Genomic DNA, 27,097 nt, shown 5'->3' with positions numbered 1-27,097 from the left:
GCGCACATTTGAATTACACAGGTTCTTGACTACTTTTCAAAGTTTTCAAATGTAATGACAGCTGGTATGGTTGGGAGGTGATAGTTAAAGAGTTCATACCAACTGTCATTACGTTTGAAAAGTAGTCAAGAACCTGTGTAATTTATATGTTGGGCTTATTAAAGGGATGATCTACAGTACAGTTCCAAAAGGAAACCCATATTGCTACTTTGTATATGAGGTTAAATCAGTGGTTCTCAAACTCTGTACTCAATCCCATTCCCATCCCTACAGTCCATGTTTTAGGTATATCCCTATTTGTGCACAGATGGTATAATCAAAGTGACTGAGGTACTAATTACATCACCGGTGCCTAAACATATATATCCCTAAAACCTGGACTGTTCGGATGCCTTTAACACAGCATTTGGGCTAATTTAAAATTCATATTCAATTTAAAATTCATATAGACTTAACCTAGATGGTGAGCATCTGTCCTAAGCTGGGTACACACCAAAAGATTTATCGGTCCAAAATGTTTGGTGGGAACAAAAATCTAATAATGTATGGGAGTAAATGACAATCAACTATTTCCTCCCAAACACTGAAAAATTATTGCATAGATACATTTGTTAAATCATAGAGATTTAACAAACTTGTCTGAAGGACCATTGATGTATTAAGCTTTAACAAGAGATTAAATCCAAGGGTGATAAGGAGAGATAAACGTCCAGCCAATCACCTGCTAACTGCCATGTTACAGGCTGTGTTTGAAAAAAGTCAGTAAGGAGATGATTGGCTGTACGTATATCCTTCTTTTCACCCTTGTAGTTATCTCTTGTTAAGGCTTAATACATCTGCCCCATACTGTCTGTCTGTTGTCCAGTGTTTGGTAGCAAATGGTCGATTGTTATTTGCTCCCATACATTTATTTATTAACAGATTTTTGTTCCCCCTAGGCAGATTGGACAGATACATCTTTAGGTGTGTACCCAGTTTATGGAGCAACATGAATTTTAATGTGTCCTTCATAAAAGCCATTTTTTGTAGTCATGGTACAGTTTAGAAGGTTCATTAAATCCAAACTTATGAGGACCAAACATGGAAACTAGAGGAATAATGTAAACAGAACACACAGGAGTTAGAACAAAGTAAGCCAATAGTACAATCTTCAATCCTAGTAATCTGCTCCATAATGTGCTTACTAGGGTTTATGAAGGGATCCAGCTGGCCAGCACTAGGAAGGGGCCCAAAGTTTTATATTTTGCTGCTGAAGAGATTAATACCTTCCTTATAAGTATCAGTCATATATTATTCACTTTGGAATGATGTCAACATATACTACAGATATTGCCATTGTTAATACTGAATACTAGTGGGTTGGTATAATCCTTGACCTTTTTATAATGTGATATTTGACTTCATTATTTTATATCAAATAAATATTAACTGACATCAACTTCTCAAAATATATTTTTGATTTGTATAGTTTTTGATTTTTAATAAAGTTGACTCCTCAAGCGGGCAGATGTTACTGCCACAGTGAATGTCCATACAAAGCAGCTGGTCAAGCCGGCTCCACCAGGAGATAACATTATGTTTTTACCAATGTCTTTAGCGTTCAAGTCCTGGATCGAGCAACAATACAATTTGTTTTGATCACTGTAAATAGTGTTGTGTAACATGTCCTTTGACAGAACATGATTAAATAACCATGATTAAATAAACCCCATTAAATAATCTCTTTAAACATTCAGACACAGCTGAGCGTTGTTCTCACTGCCAAGGTCACGCAGTAAGAACATGCCCCAACAATACTACACATGGTCCTTTTTACACTACTGCTACCCACGGTCTTCCTATCACAAACGTTCTGGCTGCACCTGCAATGCCTGGGAGCAGCCACAGTCCTTGGGCCTTACAATGATCATTAGTCTCTCCATGAAGATATTTATTGCGACAGGTTCTAAAGGTAGAAAATACATGTTAAAAGCTTAATATATTCATTATATTCCACTGATATTCAAATAAAGGAGGGTTATTGTTTTTGACAAGTCAATGGCATAAGCTGCTATGCATAATTGGGTTGTTGAACAGCAACAACATAAAAAAATAAATCAGATTATGATATTGCCCTGCCTTATTTGATCTTTGGTTAATGCTAAATTCCTGCTGTAAATGTGTGTTATTAATTTAATATTAATTGACCAAACATGGTGGCTTTCTATCTTGGCTTTTAAAATGGAGTTTGCTAAAATGTTAACAGATTAATGATTCATTGTTAAATACCTATTATACTTTAACATACATAAACCATTTTACTGTTCTCCACATATACTACTAGATCTATATTGTATTCCTTTGCATTTAGGGCCTGATATAACTATAAGCAACTGTGGCCAATTTAGGATCAGCACATGGGAAGTTTAATAATGCTTCTACAAAGTCCTGCAATTTCTCTGCAACTTTTCTGTGTGTACAGTATAGTAGCTTCCTAATGTAGCCTTTGCCTTTACACATTAACCGGCCCCAGTTATGTCAGTAATGCTCTGATATCTCCAGGTGCAGACAGCTAGATCTCTACCCATGTAACAAAAGACTTCAACTGTAGGTGGCCATACATCTACAGATCGATTGTCAGATTGGGCTGGTTGGAATAAAAACCTGGTAATGGATGAGTGACAGTTTTTGGCAGTTTTCCAGCATTTCAAAGCAAATGGTCAACTGTCGTTTACTCTCATTCATTACCAGGTTTTTGTTCCAACCAGCCCAATCTGACAATCGATCTGTAGATGTATGGCAGCCTTTAGGCCAGGAATGGGCAATCCTCTTTTTCCAATCTGATTGTAAACTACATAATAATAATAATAATAATAATAATGATATTTATATAGCACTTTTCTCTCCATAGGACTCAAAGTTCTTTACCATTGTCTATACAGCTCAAAATGGAAAACAAGCTTAACATTAGATATCCGTAAAATGCTTGAGTAAATTGGTACATGTTTAGTCTATTTTTAAAGGTTTCTACAGTGGGGGCTTCTCGCAATGTGCGAGGAAGAGAGTTCCATAGAGTTGGAGCAACAAAGTTGAAAGCTCGACCCCCAGATGAATTCAGGGAAATTCTGGGTACTGTTATTAGTCCTTCTTCAACTGATTTAAGTAATCTAGTAGGACAGTAAGGAATCAGGGGCTGCTGCAGGTACCTTGGGCCCTGGTCATGTAGGGCCTTGGAAGTGAGTAAGTTACTCTTGAAAACGATTCTCCATTTTACAGGTAGCCAGTGAAGGGAGTAGAGAATTGGCGTTATGTGGCAGGAGCGGGGCTGGTTAGTTAATAGTCTGGTGGCTGCATTTTGTACAAGCTGCAAGCGGTGCAATTATTTCGATGGGAGACCCAGGTAGAGGGCATTGCAGTAGTCTAGTCATGATGATATCAATGCATGTATGACTTTAGGCAGGTCTACTGAGGGAATTAAGTGCTTGATTCTGGCTATATTCCTTAGATGATAGAATGATGATTTGATTGCGGCTGGCACCTGATGTATGTTACATACATCATCGCAGCCAGGCAGCAGTCTCTACCTGTCTCAGTGAATGGCTGTCTGCATGCTGATTGTTGGATGACTGGAGCTAGCTACAGTACCATTCTGACAGAGTGCTGAAAACCATTTACTGTCTGGTTACTTGTGGAGAGATGGCATAGGACGGGATACAGTCATTTGGTCTACAACAACATTAGGACGACATGGGTCTAGGTCGACAGTTCATTAGGTCGACATGGTTTTTTTTCACTGTTTTTTGAGCCAACATGTGCCGAAACATTGCGAGGGGATGTGTTACACTTCAAACGGTGTCCATGTCATTTGGGTAAAGAACCCCGAAAAAAAAAAATTGACCTTTTGACTGTCGACCTTGCCCATGTCGACCTAATGCTTGTGTCGACATTGTCACATGTCGACTTAGTGGTGTTGACCCAATGCTTGTAGACCACATGATCCACACCCCATAGGACTGCAGGAGCGGATGTTTATGATTTTATTACCATATTTGGGTGGACATGAGCCTTAGTGCATTGCTTTGCCCAGGGCGTACAATGCTGTTAAGATGGCCCTGGCAGGACAGTCCCCTCAAATTGTAAAGGTTCTGCAAAAATCAGGAGGTTGGGAGGTACAGTATGTATATATAAAAATAGGTAGCAATTGTTATTGCTGGCAAAAGCCTGATAAGAAATATATTCAACATATATATATCATCTTCGTATTTGACTTTAACAAAATTAAAAATTGTGCTATTATACTTAGAGGGTATGCAATCCAGGGTCACGACTATCGATCCGTCCCGACAGCCGTGACCCTGGCCCATTTTCGTTTTGCTCTACGGCATATTGCCAGACGGGACTCAATGTCCCGCTTGGCGATTGGCAAAAGAGGGCATGTCCGGGTAAACGGCCGTGAATTGTTGAGATTCGGCCGTGATTGCGACAATTCACAGCCGGTAACGACTAAACGGATACAACAGCTTTTAAAGTCATGCCCGTTCTGTCGATCTGCCTCTTCAATGCTGTCGGGCAAGACAGCATTGAATAGGCACCCGCGGCTATTTCCCCCCTTGAAAATAGTGGCGGGGATTGCTTACCCCCTTAAGCTCCTAAATCGCTTTATTTAAAATAAATGTTTCCCCTTATTTGGTGTCATTAGAGGTATCTGATAATTAGGTCTTGCTATCTTAGGCATTTTTGCCTACTTTTTAATATTCCATCCAGGAGTTCTGGGGGTGTCTTCAGATCAGAGGTGTGCAATTAGTGGCATTATGTGGCGAATGTGAGGTGAGACATGGTGGCTCAATTCATGGCAAATCAAATCATCCGTCTTTAGCTTAAGATTCATGAACTGGTCTGCTCTTCTGATTTTTGGAGGGTAGGGGAAATATGATCTAAGGTTATAATAAATATCTGACTACATTTAATTAAGTATATATTTAATAAGATGTTAATGTATACAATAATGAGTAACTATGATGTGTGTGTGAATGCCTTGCAGCACAGTCTCAGATGGCTTTTCTGCTAGACGTATAAAAGTTGACATACTGTACTGTACAGTACGCATTGTTCCTGAGGTGGATTTCCTGGCCTGTGCACAAACTACTTTCTGACCTCTGGAACATTAACAGTGTTCTGAAGACATAACATAGGTGATAAGTGCTGCCTAGATTATGGCTAGGAACCCAGCCATGTAATTAGGTGACATGCTTAGAAAGCATGCATTAGTCTCGGAGAGATGCAGCTTGGCAAGTACCAGCATATATGGAGCCATGTGTATGTGTTATGTATAGAGCTTTGCAATAGTAAAGAGTCTCTCAAATACTTTACATGGTTCTGTGCATGTTAAAGAGAATTTATTTGTGCACTTGGTGATATAAGTATATATTATTCTGGTGATCTTGTGTCAGTTCAGTTAAAAAATTTCAATTTATTTTCAGAAAATATATTAACACAAATTAAATTTGTTGTTAAATTATGGTCTTTACAAAGAGTTGTGCTTTTGGCTGGATGTGTGTAATTGCTATTCCCGACTTCTTCTCAAAAAGTCTTTGTTGTGGGTTCCACTCATAAATTGCTATTTGGCAATCGTCTATGCAGTGTGCGGTGTGTCGGGTTTTGCTTGCAATTGACTCTTTCCTTTGTTCACTGTTTATAGGATGGTTCACTGGGGAACATTGATGACCTCGCTGAACAGTACACTGATTACTATAACACCTGCTACACAGACGTGTGCGAGAGAATGGAGGAACTGCGCAAGCGTCATGTTTCCCAGGATCTTGATGTGGTAAGTCAGCTCTAGTTTAGTTTACACTTGGAACAAATAAACACATTGTGGTACAGAAGTGTGTGTTTGAAAACAAATAGTACTGTCATTATTTTGTATTAACAATTTGCAGTGTGTGTGTGCTTCCAGTAGTAAACGATAGCTTATAAATATTTAAAACAGGGATCCTTTCATGAAAGATGAATCTGACAAATTACAACTTTTTACTTAATTGGTCTAATACAAAATTTTGCACCAAAAACCCAAGTCTAATGGTGTGTACACACGGGTACAATCAGCATGAGATTTTGACTATATATCCAAAATCGCATACAGATCGCACAGGTTTTTAACCTTGCAATCCCGATTTGTGCGCTCCGTGGCAGCACAAATCAAAACCCAGATAGACAGGGCTGCAATGACTATATAGTGCAGATCTCTGCACTATATCGTCCAAATCGCATGCATGTTGGGTGGCTTGCCGTGCAATTCGATCCCAATGCGATCTGATCGCATCAAGATCGAATAGCAAGCCTAATTGACCGTGTGTACACACCATAACCCAGGTAGCTTGTCATGGTGGCTTAAAACCCTGTTCAAACCGCAGATTGAACCAAGGCCAGTAGCGGGTCTTTCCTCTGTTGGCACTTGAAGATTACATATTTACTAAGCACTGGTGATCTGGCTCTCTATAGGCTTTTAGCAGGACCCAGCTCAGATGACCCAGCTCATACACTGCACAATTACCCATGTCTTTCCTGGGTCCGACCCTGGTAGCTACCTGGGTCAAATTACATGTGCCACTGGACCAGTTTTTTTTTACAGGGACACTGTCACTGAGCTAAGACTTACTGTATACCCCTTTCACACCAGGGACATACCCGGGAGTACAGTCCCAGGATCATGCCGGGCATTCCTCGGTTGGCCCCTTTCACACCAGCCTAGATTCCCAGGTCAACCCAGGTCTAGTGCTGGTGTGAATGGATCCCAGGACTTTGTCTGGGCATTTCAATCCTGTTTGTATAATGTAGGCCTGTCGATAACCCATGCTATTGCTGAAGTGTATAAAGGGTATAAGTAGTACCTTAGCTGTTTACAATGACTTCCTCCTCCAGTTGAACACCTAGGTCAGGAAGTTCCATGTCTGATGGGTTTTCCTCAGTGACAGTAAGTGCGAATTGAAGCCCTCTGGTTACCACGGAAGGCATTTTCAGAAAGTTGCTGTTACAGACTAATAGGAAGTGACTGTAAAGATGCACTGTAGGTGTTTATATTAGGTAAGTTGGTATCCGGACTGATCATAGACTGACTCATCATAGACAGTCAAATGGTCGACAGGGTCTAAATGTCGACATGGAAAAGGTGGACAGGGTTTAAATGTCGACAGGTAATATGTCGACAGGTAATAGGTCGATATGGTCAAAAGGTCAACATGCCTTTTTTTTTACAAAATTTTCATCCAACGTGCCAACAGGCAGTATTTTATGCCTTACCACCCACTAGTGCGTAGAGGGAGAATAAAACAGTGTGCAGAGCGCAGCGAGGCCCCGAGCCATGCAAGGGGATGCGGTACACTTAGTGTCCATGTCGACCTATGTCGACATAAACACCCTAATACTCACGACGACCGTTGTCCAAGTTGACATTTTGAATGTCAACCTTTTGACCATGTCAACCTTTTGACCATTTTTCATGTTGACCTTTCAACCATGTCGACCTTTTGACCCTGTCGACCGTATGATGGTCTATCATGAGTCTGTCTATGATTTATACCATAACCAGGTAAGTTGGCTATTTTGGTATAGGACAGTGGTTTCCAAACTTTTTAAAGTCACGGTGTCCTCTAGTATGAGATTTATTTTTCATTGAGAAATTTTAGAAAAAAACATTAAATCAAGTAAATTGTTTTTTTATACGTCATCCTTGTGTTCAGTTTTTATACGTCATCCTTATGTTCAGTTATTTGGTGACCGATAAGATTTGCTTCCGTTTGTCCATATATGATTGGCAGCCCCCATCACTGGTTTTGTATGTTACATGGACCATAAATCATTTTTATTTGGCCTGGATCACCAAACTTTGACACCCCTACAAGTTTTCCGAGGCACCCCAGTGTGCCACGACACACACCTTTTGGGAATTACTGGTATAGGAAGTCAACCTAAAGAGATGTGTTTAATAGTTAAAAGTTATTTTGCTATTATAAATGCATTGTATGTTGGCTTTGTATTTGTGTCCTGAAATCTCTTCTTTCTTTTGTTCAGTAGCAACTTAAATGTTATTCAGAATTGCTGTGATTGAGATTAACTTGGAGTGTACCTCTTATGTGATTGACAGTCAGGATGGCTTGTGCATGTCAGTATTTCTCAGTACTAGTCTTCATTGTTGGTGAAGGAAGAATACGTTGCTGAATACATCTTTGAAAGGAGATTTCAACTTTAGAGAGCAAACCATTTGTTCAGACATTAGAATTGTAATTAAGCTCATGCTCATCTTAGGGATGATTTGTTATTACAACCTGTTCTGCCGCATTCACATTTGGAAGCTGAAGATAGTGCCTCCGGCTGCCTGCTTCTTACAGCGCAGAAACCTCGTCACAGATAAGTGAAAAAAAGCGCTCTATAAATCATGATAGGCCAGGCCTGATTTATCGTTCACTTAATGGTGCTCTTGTGAGTGCTACATTGTTGTCAGAGTGCTGGAGATGGCTGTATGTGGTACAAACAATACATTGTTATCTCATGCACTCACTGCAATTTAGTACTGGTAGCCTTTTCTGTGATCAGGAGCAGGGTTGAAAATCGGAGATTAAATAGCTGAATATATAAATTAAAATCCAGAAGGATTTATACGAGAATGAAGCTAGAAGACTGTTATGAAAAGAGACCTGAGGTTCCCAAATGTTCATTTAGGATTTAGAGGACTTCATTAAGACGGGATGCAGTTAAAATCCCGGCGTTCAGAATCCGACCGCTGAAATCCCGACACATTCTCCCTCCGTGGGTGTCCACGACATCCCTGGAGGGAGAATAAATTAGCGTGCCGAGCGTAGTGAGGCACCGGGCCCGCTGCGTGGCGAGCGCAGCGAGCCCGCAAGGGGTGGCGATCCACGTCCCCCCCTTGTCGGCAATTCGGCTGTCGGGATTCCGGCGTCGGGATTCTGAACGCCGGGATCCCGACCGCCGGGATTCAGTACTGAATCCCATTAAGACACTTGTCATGAATCCTATTTGGTATGTGTACCAGAGCCAGCACTTAATAGGGGGCTTTTCAGCAAGCCATAATATTTCAGGGGACTACTGATTCAATATGTCTGCTTCATTTATTTTGATGTGGGTCACCAGGAAGAAAATATTTTGGTGAGAACTGGACATTAAAGTCCAAAAGTTAATCAACCATATCCCTTGCTTCCCACTAGAGTGATATGCATTTGAGCCCACTCTAATTCAACCTTCTATAAAGAAATGAGGCTTCCACCAGCAGCCCCTCCAGCAGACACTAGCTGTGGTTAAAAAATTGTCGCTCAATGTATAAAAATCCTTTGAGTAAATGTTAATGCAGTTTACCCCTTTATATAACTCCTGTCGATCATTACAAAAAGGTTAACAGGCGCAAAAGATCGGCATTGTCAAAAGGTTAACATTACAATGTTTGACACACAAATGGTCATACCAAGTTTTTTGGGGTCAAATCTGGTATATTTGTTAATATGTGACTACAATAAGTAGAAATGTGCACCCTTGTGGGCGCGCTTTGCTCGCCACACTTCATGCAAGGTTTCCATTGCCACTATTAGTCCACCTTTTTATAGTAAATCAAGAAAATTCATGCTTCGACTATTGTCATATCAACCTTTTGATCCTGTCAACCTTTTGTACCCATTAACCTTAAACACAGTCTAACTTTTTATGTCTTCAGATCTAATGCATCCCAACAATATGGTGTTGACCTATACACAGTTTGTGTATCATCCGGGTACTTTATCAATCCAGTATTAACATTTAGATATCAGCCAGCATTTTAGTGAACTTAAACTGGGTGCACACATTTACAATCAACATGCTGATTGGCCCAGTAATTGCAGAGGTGTGTATGCATTTGCTTCAGCTGGTAAACCGCTTCAGATGCTCCTGCAGTGCTCGGATTGGAAGGACGCATTTTATGAGCTGCTTAAAAATTAAGAAATCTGACTTCCAGATCCCATATAAGAAATAAAATAGTTCATTTTGTCCCAGCTGCATACTGATCATATAATCTCTATAGAGGGGAATACACATGGGGTTATTTTAGTCTGTTCTAAGCAATCTTACCGGATCGCTTGGAAATTAAACATGGATCACTCCGTGGTTATGCCCCCAAGCGACTGCGTGGTCCTGCGGGTTGCCGTCACCTGACTAGATCTTGATTACATATAGTCAAATCTAGGCAAACCGCCAGCCTGTGCTAACCAGAACACTATACTCACAAGTTTGTATGGGTGAATCGGCCTTCCCTAGAACGCTCAGCACGGAGGGGCATACACATCACAATGTGTGCATGCCCCTTTAGAGTTGGAGAGTTTATGTAATCTGCAGAGTGATCTACACAGTGTGTACCTAACTTTATGCTCTGGGAAGCTGCAAAGTGTGCCCAGCTTGAACCACTGGGACCCCCTACACACTAAGAAATAGCTTAGTGTGTATGGTCTCTTATGAGATTTGGAAAATGGAAGTTTAAATATTAAACTGCACATAAGATGTGACCTCCCGATCATGCTTTTTAATGCTCCTGATGCAATATATATCTGGTCTCCGCTCGCTGTCACCACTTGCAAACAGCATTGAATACATACCATAGTGTATGTTCTATGCTTCTGCAACAAAAATAATGAACTGTGTTTGATAATGCATGAACACTGTTAAAAAGCACTGAAGGGAGCAAAGCAATGTGTTTAGTCGGTTAATGGATGGCATTTAAATGGTAATACCTTTTAAATTGTCTGATGACAGAATGCTCCTTTTTAATACTATAAGTAAACAAAAATATAGAAACACCTCATTGTGATGTCTAGGCTTTATTCAGCTGCTTTAATACTGAAATAATGAAGGTATTACATTGCTGGGAATAATTTATTTCTGCCAGTTCACTTCTAATATGCTTAGTGCCAAATGCTGCTAGTTATCCACTAATGTAATTTGCTCAGCATGAGTTACATTTTTATTTACACTTACATATTTATTGGAAGCTATTACAGTATACTTTAGCACAGCATTGCTGACTGTAAGATTTACCATAATTGCGGTGTTGGTTTTTGCATACCGATACTTACGTTCAACTTTCAAAGGTATCAATCCTGTTAATTTGATTGTTTTTGTTGATTTAAGTATTATTGTGTCGCTGTTGGTTTCTTTCATAAAGGAAAATATAGCTGTGCATGGAGCAGAACAGGCGGAATGGAAAGTTGCCTTTCCTATTATGAACCAAAGTTAATGTCTGTGGCTGTTTAAGCTCTCAACGGTGCATAATATCAATGCACAGGCTGCCAAACCTCACCAAGGCGTCACCTCAATCCCCCAGACAGTGTGGCGATATTCTGCATTTGTACAGTTAATTGATACCTTTAAAACTAAGAGCCCTGTCCTAGATGTATATATGTTGGCACAACGCATAGTATATCAGAACTTCCGTTACATAAAGCACTCCAAACCATGCACTCTGCACTTGTTAGTTACTGTGTCTATATCCCTTATTATATCTTTATATTAACATTACCCATGCACTAAAGTTTTTTTTTTTTTTTTAGAGAAAACTACTTGAAGACTAAAGGACCATACATGCTGGACGACTCTGAGCTGAAAGCCGCTCAAAATAGCATGTTAGTGAGGCTTTCAGCTCAAAGCCACCCAGTGTGTATGCCTCGGCGAAGAGCGGTGTGGAAAGCCGTTCATCTGCTGGTAATACATCTAGCGGCTTTGAGGACGGCTTTGCATAGCGATGTGCTATGCAAATCCGTCCTCTCTCCACTGATGGCACCGGGCAGGGGGAAAGCCGCTCAGTGTGTATGCACTGAGCGGCTTTCCCCCAGCGATGATAGCGATCATCAATGTCCATACACGCTGGGCATAGTCACCCAGTGTGTATGGACCTTAACTTGTTTTTTTTGGGCCAAATTATGCAGAGTAAACCCAAGATTATTATTCAGTATTAATTTAAAAAAAAGAAGTAACTGTGCATCTTGAGAAAACCATGTTGCCATTTTATCTCGGACAGTTGCCAAATGTGTAGAGAGATTTATGATTTTGCGTGGTGTGTCCAAACTGAAATATAAAGGGCAGTACGGATGGTGTAATTGTTAGTATTACTGCCTCACAGCACTGAGGTCATGGGTTTGATTCCCACCATGGCCCCAATTGTGCAGAGTTTGTATATTCTCCCCGTGCTTGCATGGGTTTCCTCCGGGTACTCAGGTTTCCTCCCACAATCCAAATTATACTTGTAGGCTAATTGTCTCCCAACAAATGAACCCTAGAATGTGTGTGTGTGTGTGTATGTGGTAGGGAATATAGATTGTAAGCTCCACTCTGTAAAGCGCTGCAGAATATGGGGTTATTCTGGTTGATTCGCAAGGCTGCGAATTCGCAGCCTTACAAATCCACCAAACTCCACCCACCCCCCTTGCAGCGCAGGTTCCACCCACACAGGCTGCGGATGGATGTTTAGCACACACGTACATTCGTATGCCGCGGGTAACCTCCCACATCTTTCGATGTTCGCCGACCATCGGAAGTTGTGGAAGGTACACGCATATAAAAGTGACTTTCAAGGTACTTCCATATGCGTGCACGCTGGGTCGGATATGGGCGGGCAGCTGACATCCGGTGATGTCAGCTGCCAGCCCCCCGCACCCGTGTCACCGCCTCGTTACCATGAGAACGCTGGGCGTTCCCATATGGTAATGGGGCAGCCCGGCGCCCCCGCCCTTCTCCTCCCCTCGCATGCCGTCTAGGCTGCATGCACCCGGTGAACCGAAAGTTTGCCGTGGGTGCACGCACACTACGTCTGCACATGCACAGAAACGCACTGAGGACCGAAGGAATAAGAATAACCCCCTATGTGTGTTATATAAAAGACTGTTATTAAGTAAATAACTTGACTTGTAAAAAATAAAGACTATTATCCCTGCTAAAGTATTAGACAGGGATTATACTATTAGCTACAATGTCGGCGCCCTTATATACCGACACTTATCAGAGATTTCACTTCATGTGCATTAGGCACACAAAGCATAATCCCAGATAAGCAGCACTCAGAGCCGTGATAACAGATGGGTCTGGGAATTTATCCTCATAAACTGGATATAATTTGATAGCCCAGTAATCCTCATTAGGCTAATATCTTGATATTAGCCAATTATAGGATAGGTAACGTGTAGGCTATGTTACTAGTCTTCAAAACATTCATTTCTGCTTTCATTTGTGAAAATGACTTTACATAGCTCTGAATAAAAGCATTTGACAGTATTTAGAACATAGAGGTTGTTTTGGTGAACCTTGCTCTGTACACACGGGGCCATTTAAGAGAGAAATTGCTAGAAGTGCACTCTTGCAGCCAGCCCTGCATATTTTGCTAAGAGATATTAAGCTAAAATTGCGCAGTGACCAAATTGCACCATGTGTACACACCATTACTTTTACCTCAGAGAATTGTAAAACATGTTCTAGCAATCTTTGCTATAACCATTCAGGGCCATACACACTGGGCAATTTAGCCTAGCATGTATGTACAGCGATGACCGCTGTCATCGCTGGGGGATGCACTGAGCGGCTTTCTCCCTGCCCGGCACTGTCAGAAGGCTTTGCATTTAGCAGTGCTATGCAAAGCAGTCGACAAAGCCGCTCATGTGCTTTTAATACCAGCACATGAGCGGCTTTCCCAGCAATGATGTGGGAGGGCGCATCACCGCTCGCCGCCGGGCTGCCATGCAGACTGGGCGGCTTTGAGGCTGAAAGCTGCTCAAAACACCAAGTTTGAGCGGCTTTCAGCTCAAAATCGCCCAGTGTGTATGGGCCTTTAAGGTTCAGCTTTTATATCCTAAAATCACTGCATCATCATTAAGATAAACACTAAAGTAGTCAAAGGCTGTTTAGATGCTCTTGTTTGAGGGTGGCCTCACTTTATGTAACAAGTGTCTGAGAATGTATGTATCTGCATATGGTAAGAATTTTTTAGTAGCAAAATATTCTGCGCTTTTCAAAGGAAATAAGTTACACCTTAGAGATATAGAGCAGGCGCCTTGTTATTTTGTGATTATTTCTCCTTACAAGTTATCTGCAGCCCTGTAGGAGTTTTCATTTTCTGCCACTCTCTAAACACACAAACACATTTCACCAGGTAAATCAGATAATAGTATTACATGGCTATCTGTGCTTGTCATAATGTGTTCTTTTCCTTGCTATGCAGTCACACAGCATGATGCTTGTTCAGCTGGATATTTCATGGGTTCTGGCCATACACAAGCTTTTGCACATTGCAGCAATCAGCACCAGTTCTCCTTTTCTTCAAGCTTTTTACCAATCACATGATTAAAAGTGAATAGAAATGACATAAGCGTGGTGTACAGTATATGTAATGCTGCCAGCTGTGCATGCTTTTCTTTAGTATCTTCTCACATATCTTGTAACATTATAAACTTTCCCAATGTGCTGTTTTATAAAAGGCTAGAAGTAGAGAGACTGATGGCTGTGCCATGAAGTCCTTATTTTTCATGGCATTCAAATTATCTTGATGTCTCATTCATCTACTAAAATTACTAAAATGGAGTTATTGGTTGGTTTTCCATTCATACCCTCTCTGTACATACAGTACATACACATATTACACAAGCAACACACACTCCCATGTTATTGTACTATGGGAATTCTGTGCCCAGCAGATTTTATACATAGTCAAAAGACAAATGAATACAACAGAAAGAGACGTGTGAGTGATATGTAATGTTGGTTCTCCTTTCTAGTCATACAGTATGTTCCTCTGCTATCCCACAGCCTGTCTCTTCTCTAATCCTCTTATTCTCACAGACATGCAGAAGCCAGACAGGAAAACGCTTAGCTATGGGTTTCCCCAGGAGAATCGGTTCTTCTCTCTACAGTATATATTGACTAATGCACACAGACTTGAAAAGTTTTTAGTGTTGTATCATGCGTAAGAATAGCCCAAGTGATACATTTTAAAGCTACGACAGTATAAACTCCTTGCACATATTAATATTAATGAATACTCCTTAATACCCAGCTGCTGAGCTTGATGAAAGGCCTCAGTCATGTATCACCATAACACAAAATATTAGCCTATCATTAGGCGAATATTTTTTCAATACACAATACTACATCAATACTAAGGGTAGTATTTAATGCCGGGGGTGATCGGCTGGCAAGAGGGTTAAACGGCGGGGATCGCATAAAATCAGCGATCCTCGCTGTTTAACCCCCTTGCCGGCCACTCACCGTATTCAACATTCCGGGGAATACTCATTGTCACAGGACAGCGAGGATGCCCCCAAACAGCGAGACCTGCAGCTAATGCAGGGAGCCTGCTGCATTTAGCCTCTGCAGCCATATCTGTCGATTCCCCCTCGCTCTATTTTTGGGGAATTGCCGTATGTGTGTGTGTGTGTGTGGGGGGGGGGGGGGGTGGATGTGTCAGTTAAATACTGACCAAGCGAGCGGTGACAGCGAGCAGGCAGCCCTGCTCTCTGTTACCGCTCACCCCGGCATTGAATACTACCCTAAATGTATTGCGTTCATTTTTTTGTCTATGAAACAATCTATAGGGTAGTATTCAATGCTAGCGCAAGCGGTGGCATCAAGTAGTGCTGCCTGCTCGTTGTCACTGCTCGCCCTATCAGAATTCAACTGACCCCCTGCATACGCCGATTCCCCCTCGCTTTATTTTTGGAGCGAGGGAGAATCTGTGTATTTTGCCGCAGAAGCATGGAGACTCGCAGCTAAAATGCAGCGGACTCCCTGCATTAACCTCACTGTTTGGGAGAATCCTCACTGACCTGTGACAGCGATTATTTCCCCAGAACATTAAATAGCGTGAGCGGCCAGCGCGATGGTTAAACAGCGAGGTTTGCTGGTTTTCTGCGATCCCCGCCATTTAACCCCCCTCCGGCACCCGAATCCAGTTGATAGCATGCAAGGGGATGTGTACACAAACAACACTAAACAAAGTTACACTAACAGATGCATTTTTTTTTTAATCCAATACACTGAACTTTAAACTGTTATATCTGTGTTTTTCAACTACTGTCCCTTGAGCTTTTCTCAATTTTGTCCCCAGATCTAGAGATGCCCAAACCAGTTTACAGCCACCACCAGTTCAACTATTGGTCTCTTCTTTTCATGTAAAGGGCCAATGTATGTTACCTGTGGGGACCAGTGTGATTGTTTTTCATATGGGGGCCAATAGGTTTTTTTTCTACCTGTGGGTGCCAATGTGTTTTGCCCTGTGGGGATCTCATGGTGTGCCTTGCCAATTTAAAAATCTTATTTAGTGTGCCGCAAGGTAAAAAGGTTGAAAATCACTGTTACATTTATTCTGTAGACTTTAACACACTTAACCATTGTGTATGTATATATCTTTACTTTGTTACGGTACCTGTTTAAAGAAAGGTGTTTGTCTGGGAAATTCTTAACCCTTTTAAGTGCCAATATCTCTGGAAAATGTGCAAAATACCCGCTAAAAATGCCACTGTTGCTCACATTGGTTATAAAAATTCCACTTAATAATGTGTAAAAAAGATTATATTTCCTATATAATGTAAACAGGTCATTATGAAGAATAACAATGTTTTGTTGGCAATTTTTACACCTATTTTGACAAATTCACTGTTAAAAATATACTTTTTTTTTTTTTTTAAAGTGTGCCGGCGCTAGCTGCTTCAATAAAGTATACAAGACAGATATAATATGTTAATAAATATTTTTTATTAGAACCAACGTAGATATTTAAGAATTACATAAGATACACATATAAATTAAATAAATTGATTATTATTGAACTAATTAGTGTTTTATCCAGTGCCCATTAATGTGATAATTCATTATGATATGGTGCTGCACTAATGTCTGCATCAACTGGTTCTCAGACAATAGCAGTAATATATGAACTGTACTGGCCTTTGCCAGCTTGTATAGCAAGTTAATTTAGACTAATACCACTTTCCCATCGCAAAATGCAGGGTCGCACCGTGACTTTGAAACGGTTCAGTCCCAGAGCGACCCTGCATTTAGCTTTCTTCAGACCTTTTCAGCGAAAATATTGCTGGGTTGCTGACGTCACCCAGGGATGGGGCAGAGCGGCGGAGCAGAGGAGGAGGCAGCGTTTAGTGCCGATGCTGCTCCAAGCAGCCTCCTCCATCAGTGTGAACAGGACCGGGTCGCTCTGCACAGCAACCCGGCAACAAACCTGTAAGAACCCTGCTTTTTTTATGGTACGTAAGGCAGGGTTGCTGGACCCAGTAAGCCCTTTCATATCGCACCTATTATCCGGTTGAACCGGCATGAACCCGGTAATTAGGTGCGATCTGAAAGGGGTAACACTCTTTTTAATTATACTGTATGTGTAGTATATGTGTATTTTTTGTAAAGGCTGTGCTGTGCACCTAACTAGGTAACAATAAATGTCTCTGTTAATTTAAATGAAGAGTTTAATTGTTTGTATACCAAATTCTGTGTTATGACAAATCTATGAAATAACTGCTACTGAATTATTTAGGAAAATACATTTGAAGATCAATCTAAAGTATAAAACAGCCCTATTTATGGCCACTGTTCGATATATATGATTGTTCAGGAAGGAAATAGCTAAGGTATAAATAAAGGCTGGAAACAATAATTTAAAGGAGTCATGCTGTCTCGTGTTATGATTCACCAGATCTGTCTTCCCAACAAGCACATCCCAGTTGAAGACTTACATCTTAGTTTATTAAAAAGAGATTTTCTTGTCTGCACAGATCTGCACAACTTCTAGCAATAAGGTTGAGTAAACAAAACATGTTATATCATAGTATGGGATACTTCTGAAGTGCCCAAGATATGTCAGTCAAAGCAGGCTATTGTAGTAGCATTGAATAAATTATGCATATATTTTTATGCCTCCTTATAAATATCTAAATATTTTTTGAGCTATCTCAACTCCCCTAAATAGCACCCCCATCACCGGCCCACGGCACGGTGATGGAGGTGCTATTTAGATGAGTTATTTTTTGTTATCCTGTGAGCCTGCATATCTGCCAGTGTGTGCATCATTTATTTTGGATATTGTATTCGTCCTGTCTATATATCTCCATGATATTCAAATACTAAAGCATTGTTCCATTCCTTCACCCAGCATTAGTCAGGTGATCTCCAGCCTATTGTCAGAACTGTCTAACCAATGGACAGAGCCAAAAACGGCTAAACAAATCTTCATTGTCCCTCCCCAGCAGTGGCGTAACTACAGTGGGTGTAGGGGATGCAACTGCTATGGGGCCCAGCGGCTTGTATTTTAAAATATTGCTGCCCGGACAGTGCCTGCGCTGACTGAGTGGGTGACCCGGGCAGTGATGACGGCGCGCAGCGGCAGCGCCGAGCTAGAGCGGTAGACCTGGCTAGTGGAGGTGCCGAGCTAGAGCGTAGACCGACGAGTGTGAGACTCCTGCGCCGAATGGATGGAAGACCCAGTAGCTGCACAGAGCATGAGACCAGTGCCGCTGCGCTGACCTAGAGCTCATGACCGTGAAATGAACTGCGTCCTGGTGAGTGCACTGGGGGAGGGGGGACGCAGCACAAATCTATTTATGTCAGATCCCTCTTCTACCTCCTCTGAGCCCTTCCTTCACTCCCCCTACACAGCACTTCTTGCACTGGGGTAAGGGGGGCAAGGAGCAAGTATATACAGTATTGTCACCTGTATTGGGAAGGGGGAGGGGTATTAGGAGAGACAAATTAATATATGTCAGAATACTTTAAAACCCTGCTCTCCCTCCTCCCACCCCTCATTCCCTACCCTAACTCCATCACACAATCTCCCTCCTCCCTCTTAGGGGCCCATTTATCATGTAATATCTGTGGCTTATTCCCTGAAAACAGACATTTTCAGGGGTTAACCGCAAATATTAGGACCACCGGCATGTATGTAGAAGTGATAGCAGCAGATATCTCTGATACCTGCTATGATCCCTCCTTTGTAACCCATTTGGTCTCTCACTTCCCACAAGCTTTATCCCCCCATGGACATTTTAGTGACACGCAGGGGGGAGGGGGGGGCCCTTTCAGGATTTTGCTATGGGGCCCATGAAGTGCTAGTTACACCTCTGCTCCCCAGAGCTCTGTAGCATGATAAAGCTGATACAATGTACCGTACAACTGATACAATGTTTGGCCTGGTGCAGTGCAGTGGATGTAATGCATTTGTTCTCAGAGAGACTCGGCTACTGTCCAATCTGCAAACAATTTTCTTTGCTGCAGGAGGAGATATCTAAACTACATGCTGAGCTACATAGGATGTCTATGTCTTTGGGACCACCACTGCCTCAGAGAGCCCCCAGAAGACATTCTGCCTGGACTGCTGTGGGCTCTGAAAGGCAGAGACTTATAGTGGGCCTCAGACACATCCCCCAAGTGGTCACTCGGCAAAACTCATATGCTGCTCTTGCAGGGCTGGAATGTATGATCAACATAGACAATAAAGAACAGGAAGATATGGGGACTTTTACTTCTACTAACTGTAGGACCAGGAAAATGTCACCTCCAAAAAGGACTGCACTTCTCTTGGGAGATTCCATCATTAGAAGAGTAAATCTGGAAAATGCTACTAAAGTAGAGAAACTAGTAAAGTGCTTACCTGGAGCCACAGCTCCAAGAGATAAAGAACGCATGCTAAGAATTGTAAAGGCAGCAAGAACAGATGGAGATGTGGAAGTCATCGTCCACCTAGGCACAAATGACCTGGTTAATGCTGAAGTCATGGCCGTAAAAGATGAATTTAGGAAGTTAGGAACTGCTCTAAAACAGGTGGCAACCACTGTAACTTTTTCAGAAGTATTGCCAGTACACCAAAGGGAAGATAGAATTCTGAGAATCAGAAACTTCAATGTTTGGCTAAGGAATTGGTGCAATGAGGAGAGATTTGGATATGTAGGTCAAAGTCAAGCTACCTGGCAAGACAGAGCCTTATATAAAAGTGATGGCCTGCACCCATCTTCAAAGGGAACGAGAATATTAAGTGAGAGGTTTGGAAGCTTTATCAGCAACTATTTAAACTAGCAGAGGGGGGAAGAAATCTGTTCCCCCAACCTAGAGGTATTGCAGGCAAATGGAACAGGAAGCCTATGCACTGCAATAGAAGATAATGCAAATCAAAACCAAATAGATATAGGCAGAAAGATGAACATAGCTAGCACCAGGTTAAGCACAAACAAAACTTTAAGAGCTATGTGTGCAAATTCTAGGAGCTTAGGAAATAAATCCCAGAACTATTTGCAATAATGAGAAGGGAAGAACTGGATATTGTGGCTATTACAGAGATAATGTGCAATGAAAATCATGACTGGGACATAGCGATACCAGGATATACATTATTTAGGAAGGACAGAATGGAAAGAATCGGAGGAGGGGTTGCAATATATTTGTGTTTCCCTCCTATATACCTATAGATTGTAAGCTTGCAGCAGGGCCCTCTAACCCCCAAGTCTGTCTGTTGTTACCCAGTTTGTTTGATCACTGTCTACTATTGTAAAGCGCAACGGAATCTGCTGCGCTATATAAGAAACTGTAAATAAATAAATAAATATGTGAAAAAAAGCATAAAGACTACCTTAATACAAAGTATTGAAGAAAAACTGAGGCCCTTTGGGTGACCATAGAAACAGGGGAGAAGGTGATTCTTCATATGGGGTGATCTACAGACCACCAGGTCAGGAAGAGGATTTTCAAAAGAGCCTATTGCAGGACATCAATAAAATGGCATTAAAAGGAGAGGTGATAATCATGGGAGACTTCAATCTACCTGATGTAAACTGGCAGCTGCCTGTTGCAACTTCCACCAGAAGTAGGGACATTCTGAATTCCTTGCAAGGAGCATACCTCCAGCAATTGGTGAGGGTTCCCACTCGTAAGGATGCAATATTAGACTTAATAATTACAAATGGCGACAGAATATCTGATGTAAATGTGGGTGAAAACCTGGGATCCAGTGACCATCAAGCAGTATGGTTCAAAATAAAGACAGAGACTGACTTATTTCACACAAAAACAAAGGTGTTAGATTTTAGGAAGGCTGATTTTATAGAGATGGGAAACTCTGTAAGGGATTCTTTGGCAGAGTGGAGGAACTTGGAAGGAGTGCCGGAGAAGTGGGAAAAATTAAAAAGTGTAATACTAAAAACAACAGAACTTTGTCAAAAGAGTTAGGAATAACACAAAGAAAAGGAACCATTGTGGTTTGCAAAAGAAGTAGCAAGTATTGTGAAAGCAAAAAAGTTGGCTTTTAAGAAATTTAAGCAGACGCAGAATAGGTATATAAGTGAATGGAGAAAAACAAATAAGACTAAAGACAGAGTGGAAGTCTTCTTGAGGGGGACAATGTAATAGCAGATCATATTAATAATTTTTTTCTGCTCAGTATTCACTGCTGAAAGAGAGGGGAAGGGGCCACAGTTAAGTTGCAAATATAGTCAGAAAACCGAGAGAGAAACAAGTATATTTACAGAGGAGAAAGTCCTCACAGAACTCTCAAAACTGAAAGTGGATAAATCAATGGGGCCAGATGGGATACATCCAAGGATACTAAAAGATCTTAAAGGGGAGCTGGTAAAACCAATAACAGAATTATTCAACCAGTCACTTACTACTGGAGTAATCCCCGAGGACTGGAAAACAGCAAATGTAGTCCCACTGCACAAAAGTGGAAGCAAGGAAGAGGTAAGCCACTATCGACCAGTGAGCCTTACATCAGTAGTAGGGAAATAGATAGAAACACTCTTAAAACAAAGAGATGTGGAATATCTCAAAGCCAGTAATTTACAGGATCCGAAACCGCATGGGTTTACTGGGGGAAGATCCTGTCAAACAAATCTTATTGACTTTTTTGACTGGGTGACTAAAGTAATAGATCAAGGTGGGGCTGTAGATGTAGCTTATCTAGACTTTAGTAAGACTTTTGACACTGTCCCACATAGCAGACTGTTAAATAAACTTGAAAGCTTGGGATTGGATTCTAAGATAGTTGAATGGATAAGATCGTGGTTGCAGGACAGAAAACAGAGTTGTAGTAAACAAGTACAGTCAAAGGAGGGAAAGTGGGAGTACCCCAGGGATCTTTACTTGGACCAGTGTTTTTTAATATCTTTATTGGTGATATTGCAAATGGAATTGAAGGTAACGTGCCTTTTTGAGGATGACACAGAGAGGTATGCAACAGGGAAGACACACCAGGAGGGGCGAAACAAATGATTGATGATCTAAGTAGATTAGTGGAATGATCAACAGCATGGCATCTACTTTTCAATGCGAAAAAATGCAAAATAATGTATTTGGGTCTCACTATAATAGAAACTACTGAGGAAGAGAGGCATCTAGGTGTCACTATTTCAGGGGACTTAAAGACAGGTAGGCAATGTAACAAAGCAATGAAGAAGGCAAGTCAGATGCTTGGTTGCATCGGGAGAGGTATCAGCAGTAGAAAGAAAGAATAATGCCACTGTATAGGTCATTGGTACGATCTCATCTAGAGTACTATGTTCAGTTCTGGAGGCCATATCTCCAGAAGGATATAAATACATTAGAGACTGTACAAAGAAGGGCAACTAAAATGGTGCATGGCCTACATCACAAAACATACCAGGAAAGACTAAAATATCTTAATATGTACACTTTAGAGCAGAGAAGGGAAAGGGGGGGGCATGAAAGAAACTTTCAGATATATCAGGTGTTTTAACAAGGTACAGGTGGGAGACATTCTTCACAGGAAGAGGAGCAACAGAACACGAGAACATGCACTGAAACTAGAGGGAGGAAGATTCAGGGGAAATTTGAGGAAGAATGACTTCACAGAAAGTGTAGTAGATAAGTGGAATAGTCTCCCATCAGAGGTGGTAGAGGGAAATACATTATTACAATTTAAACATGCTTGGGATAGGCATATTGATATCCTTAAAAAAAATAAGGATCAAATATGGTTTTAGGTAACCTGTTTAAAAAAAAGGGGCAGACTAGATGGGCCAAGTGGTTCTTATCTGCCATCAAATTCTATGAGTGGAGGAGTGTCCCATAAGGAAACTCCTATGTGGAGAAAGATATGCATGGTGGAAAATATTCAGAAACCTTTCAGTATACATTGCCCATGGGAAAGTGTTAAAGGAAACCTTCAGTGCAGTTAGCAAATCTTTAGCTGAAAGTGAATGAAACTGTGTTGAACAATGCATAATTTCTTAGAAGAGATTAAATAGTCCAAATCTTCTAAGACATGCATGTATTAATTAAAAATAGTTTTTTTTAAGGCGTGCTAAACGTATATATGCAGAGTTTTTTTGGACGGTCGGTAACTGTAAACAGCTGGACAACTGTATTAATATAGTGCTTGGCCTGAAGAAAAGCCTTAGGATATTCAAGTAGCAGAATTCATCACAGCATCTGTAAACCTTAATATTTTATGTTCCGATTAACTAGGCAGCCTATATTACTAACAATAAACACATTTTTATGTATTAACATCCGTCTCCTGCCCACAGAGGAAAACAATAAACTCCCAACATTCAAGTCATTTTGGGTTTTGGCTATGAAAGGAGGGGCTAAAATTCATAGAGCTGTAGTAAGAATTATAGCAGAGTGTTATATTTGTTCACACACAAATAAATAACTCAATAATTGCAGTATTTTAGCAAGTGCTAAGCCCTAGGATTACTACTTCCTGTAACATTTTTCAGTTCTTCCCAATATAACTTTAAAGAAAACTTTATTAACTAGAGCTGGCCATACATCTACAGATTGATTGTCAGATTGGGCTGGTTGGGAAAAAAAAACCTGGTAATATCTGAGTGGCAGTTTTCCAGCATTTCAAAGCAAATGGTCAACTGTCCATTACCAGGTTTTTGTTCCAACCAGCCAGATCTAACAATCACTCTGTAGTTGTATGACCAGCTTTAGACATGTACATTGCTTTTTTCTATAACGTTCTTCTATAAAGTATAATGACTTATAAGAATAATTTCTATAGGCCAAAGAATTACTGTGGGTGGTTGATTTTATGCATTACGTTCTTTTAGAGAGGGTTCTTTTAGGATGGTCTTTTCAAGACACACTCAACACAACTCTGTTCTTAGCAGTCCTACCGACAAGATGAACGTATTTGACTATTGTTTTTGTAATATTCAAAATATGACTGTGCATGCCTTATTCTGCTGTTATTTTCTTGCCCAACAGTCATTTCCCAATGAAGAGTTCTATTTTTCATGCAGTGCCAGTACATGAGTCTTGGGCGCCTTAGGTGTATGAATGCCCATTTATCCAAATGAGTCACTTTGTTGCATCTTACCTACTGTTATCTGGGTCAGAGTAGCTTCTTCTGCTCTGGGGATGTAACGTTGGGATGTTCCATATGCCACAAAATACAACTGCAAATGGGTTAGGTGCAAAGTCCCAGCAGTCAAATCTTGACTTGTCTGGATGCTGACAGATCCCGATAAGTATGTAACCTCTTTCCCTAGCCATTCCACTCCTACAACACCTAACCCAAACTGCCCCCCACCCTGACCCTAAGCACTTTTCCTCTAGTGTCTAACCCTAGTACATAACGGCAGGATTCTGATTTTGGGATCCTAACTGCATCCCTTACAAACATGGAAAACCAGCTTCACAGGTAAGAGTCATCTGAGAGTAGTTGGCCCTCCATGTGCCCATTATGTGAGCACTGCGGTGAAAAGCAAGATATTATGTTGCTCATTAGTGTGTTAGGAAATCGGTGCATTTCACAACCTTCTAGTGATTGTCCTGACCCCAAATGCAATCTGTTTTTAAAAATCCCAATTCTATAATCCAGATTATACTGTATAATTACTATTTACATTTAAATAATCGTTATAGGAGGCAAATTCCTAAATGATAAAAACATAATGACTGATTAATATATATGTTGTGCTAATACTCGCCTAAATATGTTCATTCTGTTCTATTTCACTCTTGTGAAGAGGAGGTGTTTTTGTTACAAAGCAGTGATACACTGACTGCTGTGCAGAAATGCGAAGCATGGGATGATTGGTTCACACACAGGGGTGGGGCCCTTGCTGTCCCAGCAGCTCATATGAGTTCTCAGCTTTTCCACCACCATCAGACAGAAAATCCCCAAAAACCCAGGTATTTCCTGGATACAAAAACCCGGATAGAACTAGGCTGAAAGGTGCTGACTCCCTTTCACACAGCAAGAAAAACCCGGGTATTTCCCGTGTCGACCCCTATCACACAGAAGACGGAATTTTCCTGCAAAATACTGTGTGTCCTAAGAAAAGGACAGTTTTAAAGGCACACAGAAATGAGGTCATGAAAAGTGGGTGGTGACTGCTCACTGCATTGCATTAACCATGGCACAAGGATATGTTGTAAACGCATATATACTGGTAGGTACATGTTACGTCACAAGTCTGTCGGTATATTTGCAATGTTTGAGTACACTGTGGCATCTTTTGACTGTCCCAGTCATCTGTTTGCGGATCTCCTCCTCCCCTCTCACTGCCAGTAGCTCTCACCTCTTGCTCCTTCCAGTGGGCCATGCTGTCCTTTCTTCAGCTCCCTAATGACCTTAGAGGCCAGCCCCAGTGCCATGCTCTCCTAGCCAATCAGAGAAGCCTATCCTCACAACCAATCAGTCAGCACCCCACCAGGAGAGCCAATCAGTGCCTTACAATGTGTAATAATCCCAAAAAACCCAGTTCGCATCCTTTCAGACATCCGGCGACACGGTTTTTTGGAATTCAGACCCTGGAAAAACCCTGGTAAATTCCAGGGTTGAAGCCCTGGTATTTTAGAACCAGGTTGACCCTTTTAGACAGAGAAAAATCCCGGTTCTACCCTCCTGGACCAGGGAAATTCCCCCCCCCCCCCCCCCCCGTCTGAAAGGGGTATTAATAATGACAGGGCTTCTGCTGTCTGGAAATGAGCAAGGATGTAATATTTAGTTACAGTACAATGAAGACATCTTAAATTTGGGCCATGCCATTCACTTGACATGGTGCATGTGCTTTCTATTAAAATGTTTAGTGGTAGTTTATTATTTCTTTTTGTCTGGGCAAAAAGAAAATTTATAAATATGGCTAGTCATTCTATAAAATGTTGAGAGATTTAAAAAGTTTCCTTATTGAGAAAAAAAATCAAATTATTTAGTAATATTGATATAGTTTTTTTCTGTATATATATTTTTTTTCTTCAAAGCTTGTTATTTATAAACCTAAAAGCTTTTGTGCTCAAGTACCCATATATGCAGGTTTATCTTGTTTGTGGTTGCTGTATAGCTGCTTTGCTGAAAGGTATCTTCATTTGTCCCAAGAGCCTGCTTGAAGTGACATCTGTATATAAGTACAAAGCCGTGTATGGAAGCGTTGGTAATGGATCATGGTTGTCACTCCCTTGATAGAAGAGCAAGGAAAGATGAGAATGTATTCCCTGCTTTGTGGTTGCCGAGTCGAGATTAAACATTTTGCTAAGTGAGGCTGCAGTGATGAAAAATCCAGGTTATACAGAAACATACTGCAGGTCTACAGTTCTACAAATCCAATAGATCTGCTGATGTCCTTTTTGTTCTCCATGTGATATTGAAATTAGTAGTGAAGTTCAGATAATGAAGATTGTGTTTCCTTCACGCATTAAAATTCATGACATCTGTTAGTCTATCCAGTTACCCTTGAAAGCTCTGAACAAATCTTCACATTTTCTGTACCCTCCAATGTCATATCTGTTTTCAACACGATTTCAGGCAAAGAAAGGAAGGTCTTTGTTCTACTCAGATACAAAACAAGTATGATTATAAATGTTCAATTTGAGCTTTACTTTGAAATTAGGATTGACCACTTTAACATTATAATATTATATCACACCATAGTTCCCACACATAAAATGATGAAACAATTTTGTAGTATTTAGCAATATTCCCTAGCATAGAAGCAAAGATTCCTTGTAATGTGCAGCGGCCAAACATTGTAGGCTGTCTGCCTGTCAGCTGTCCACCCACTTCCGAGGGTGCACGCATATCTAAGTGACCTGAGAGTCACTTAGATATGCGTGCACGCTCCACATCATAAGA

General features: G+C 41.0%; 1 protein-coding gene across 5 annotated transcripts in view; it reads left to right on the top strand.

Annotated features, from left to right (window-relative positions):
* The window catches only part of SASH1 (SAM and SH3 domain containing 1), an 893,545-nt gene that overhangs the window by 712,683 nt on the left and 153,765 nt on the right, over positions 1 to 27,097 (top strand). For all 5 annotated transcript variants that reach the window (XM_083176523.1, XM_083176527.1, XM_083176526.1 and 2 more), the window contains exon 2: positions 5,678 to 5,806. In XM_083176523.1, coding sequence (XP_083032649.1) covers positions 5,678 to 5,806 — 129 coding nt within the window. The remainder of the gene's footprint in view (positions 1 to 5,677; positions 5,807 to 27,097) is intronic.

The sequence above is a fragment of the Crinia signifera genome, chromosome 3, assembly GCF_055691185.1.
Source record: "Crinia signifera chromosome 3, ASM5569118v1, whole genome shotgun sequence".
Lineage (NCBI taxonomy): Eukaryota > Metazoa > Chordata > Amphibia > Anura > Myobatrachidae > Crinia > Crinia signifera.
This window is presented reverse-complemented; position numbering and strand designations above follow the sequence as displayed.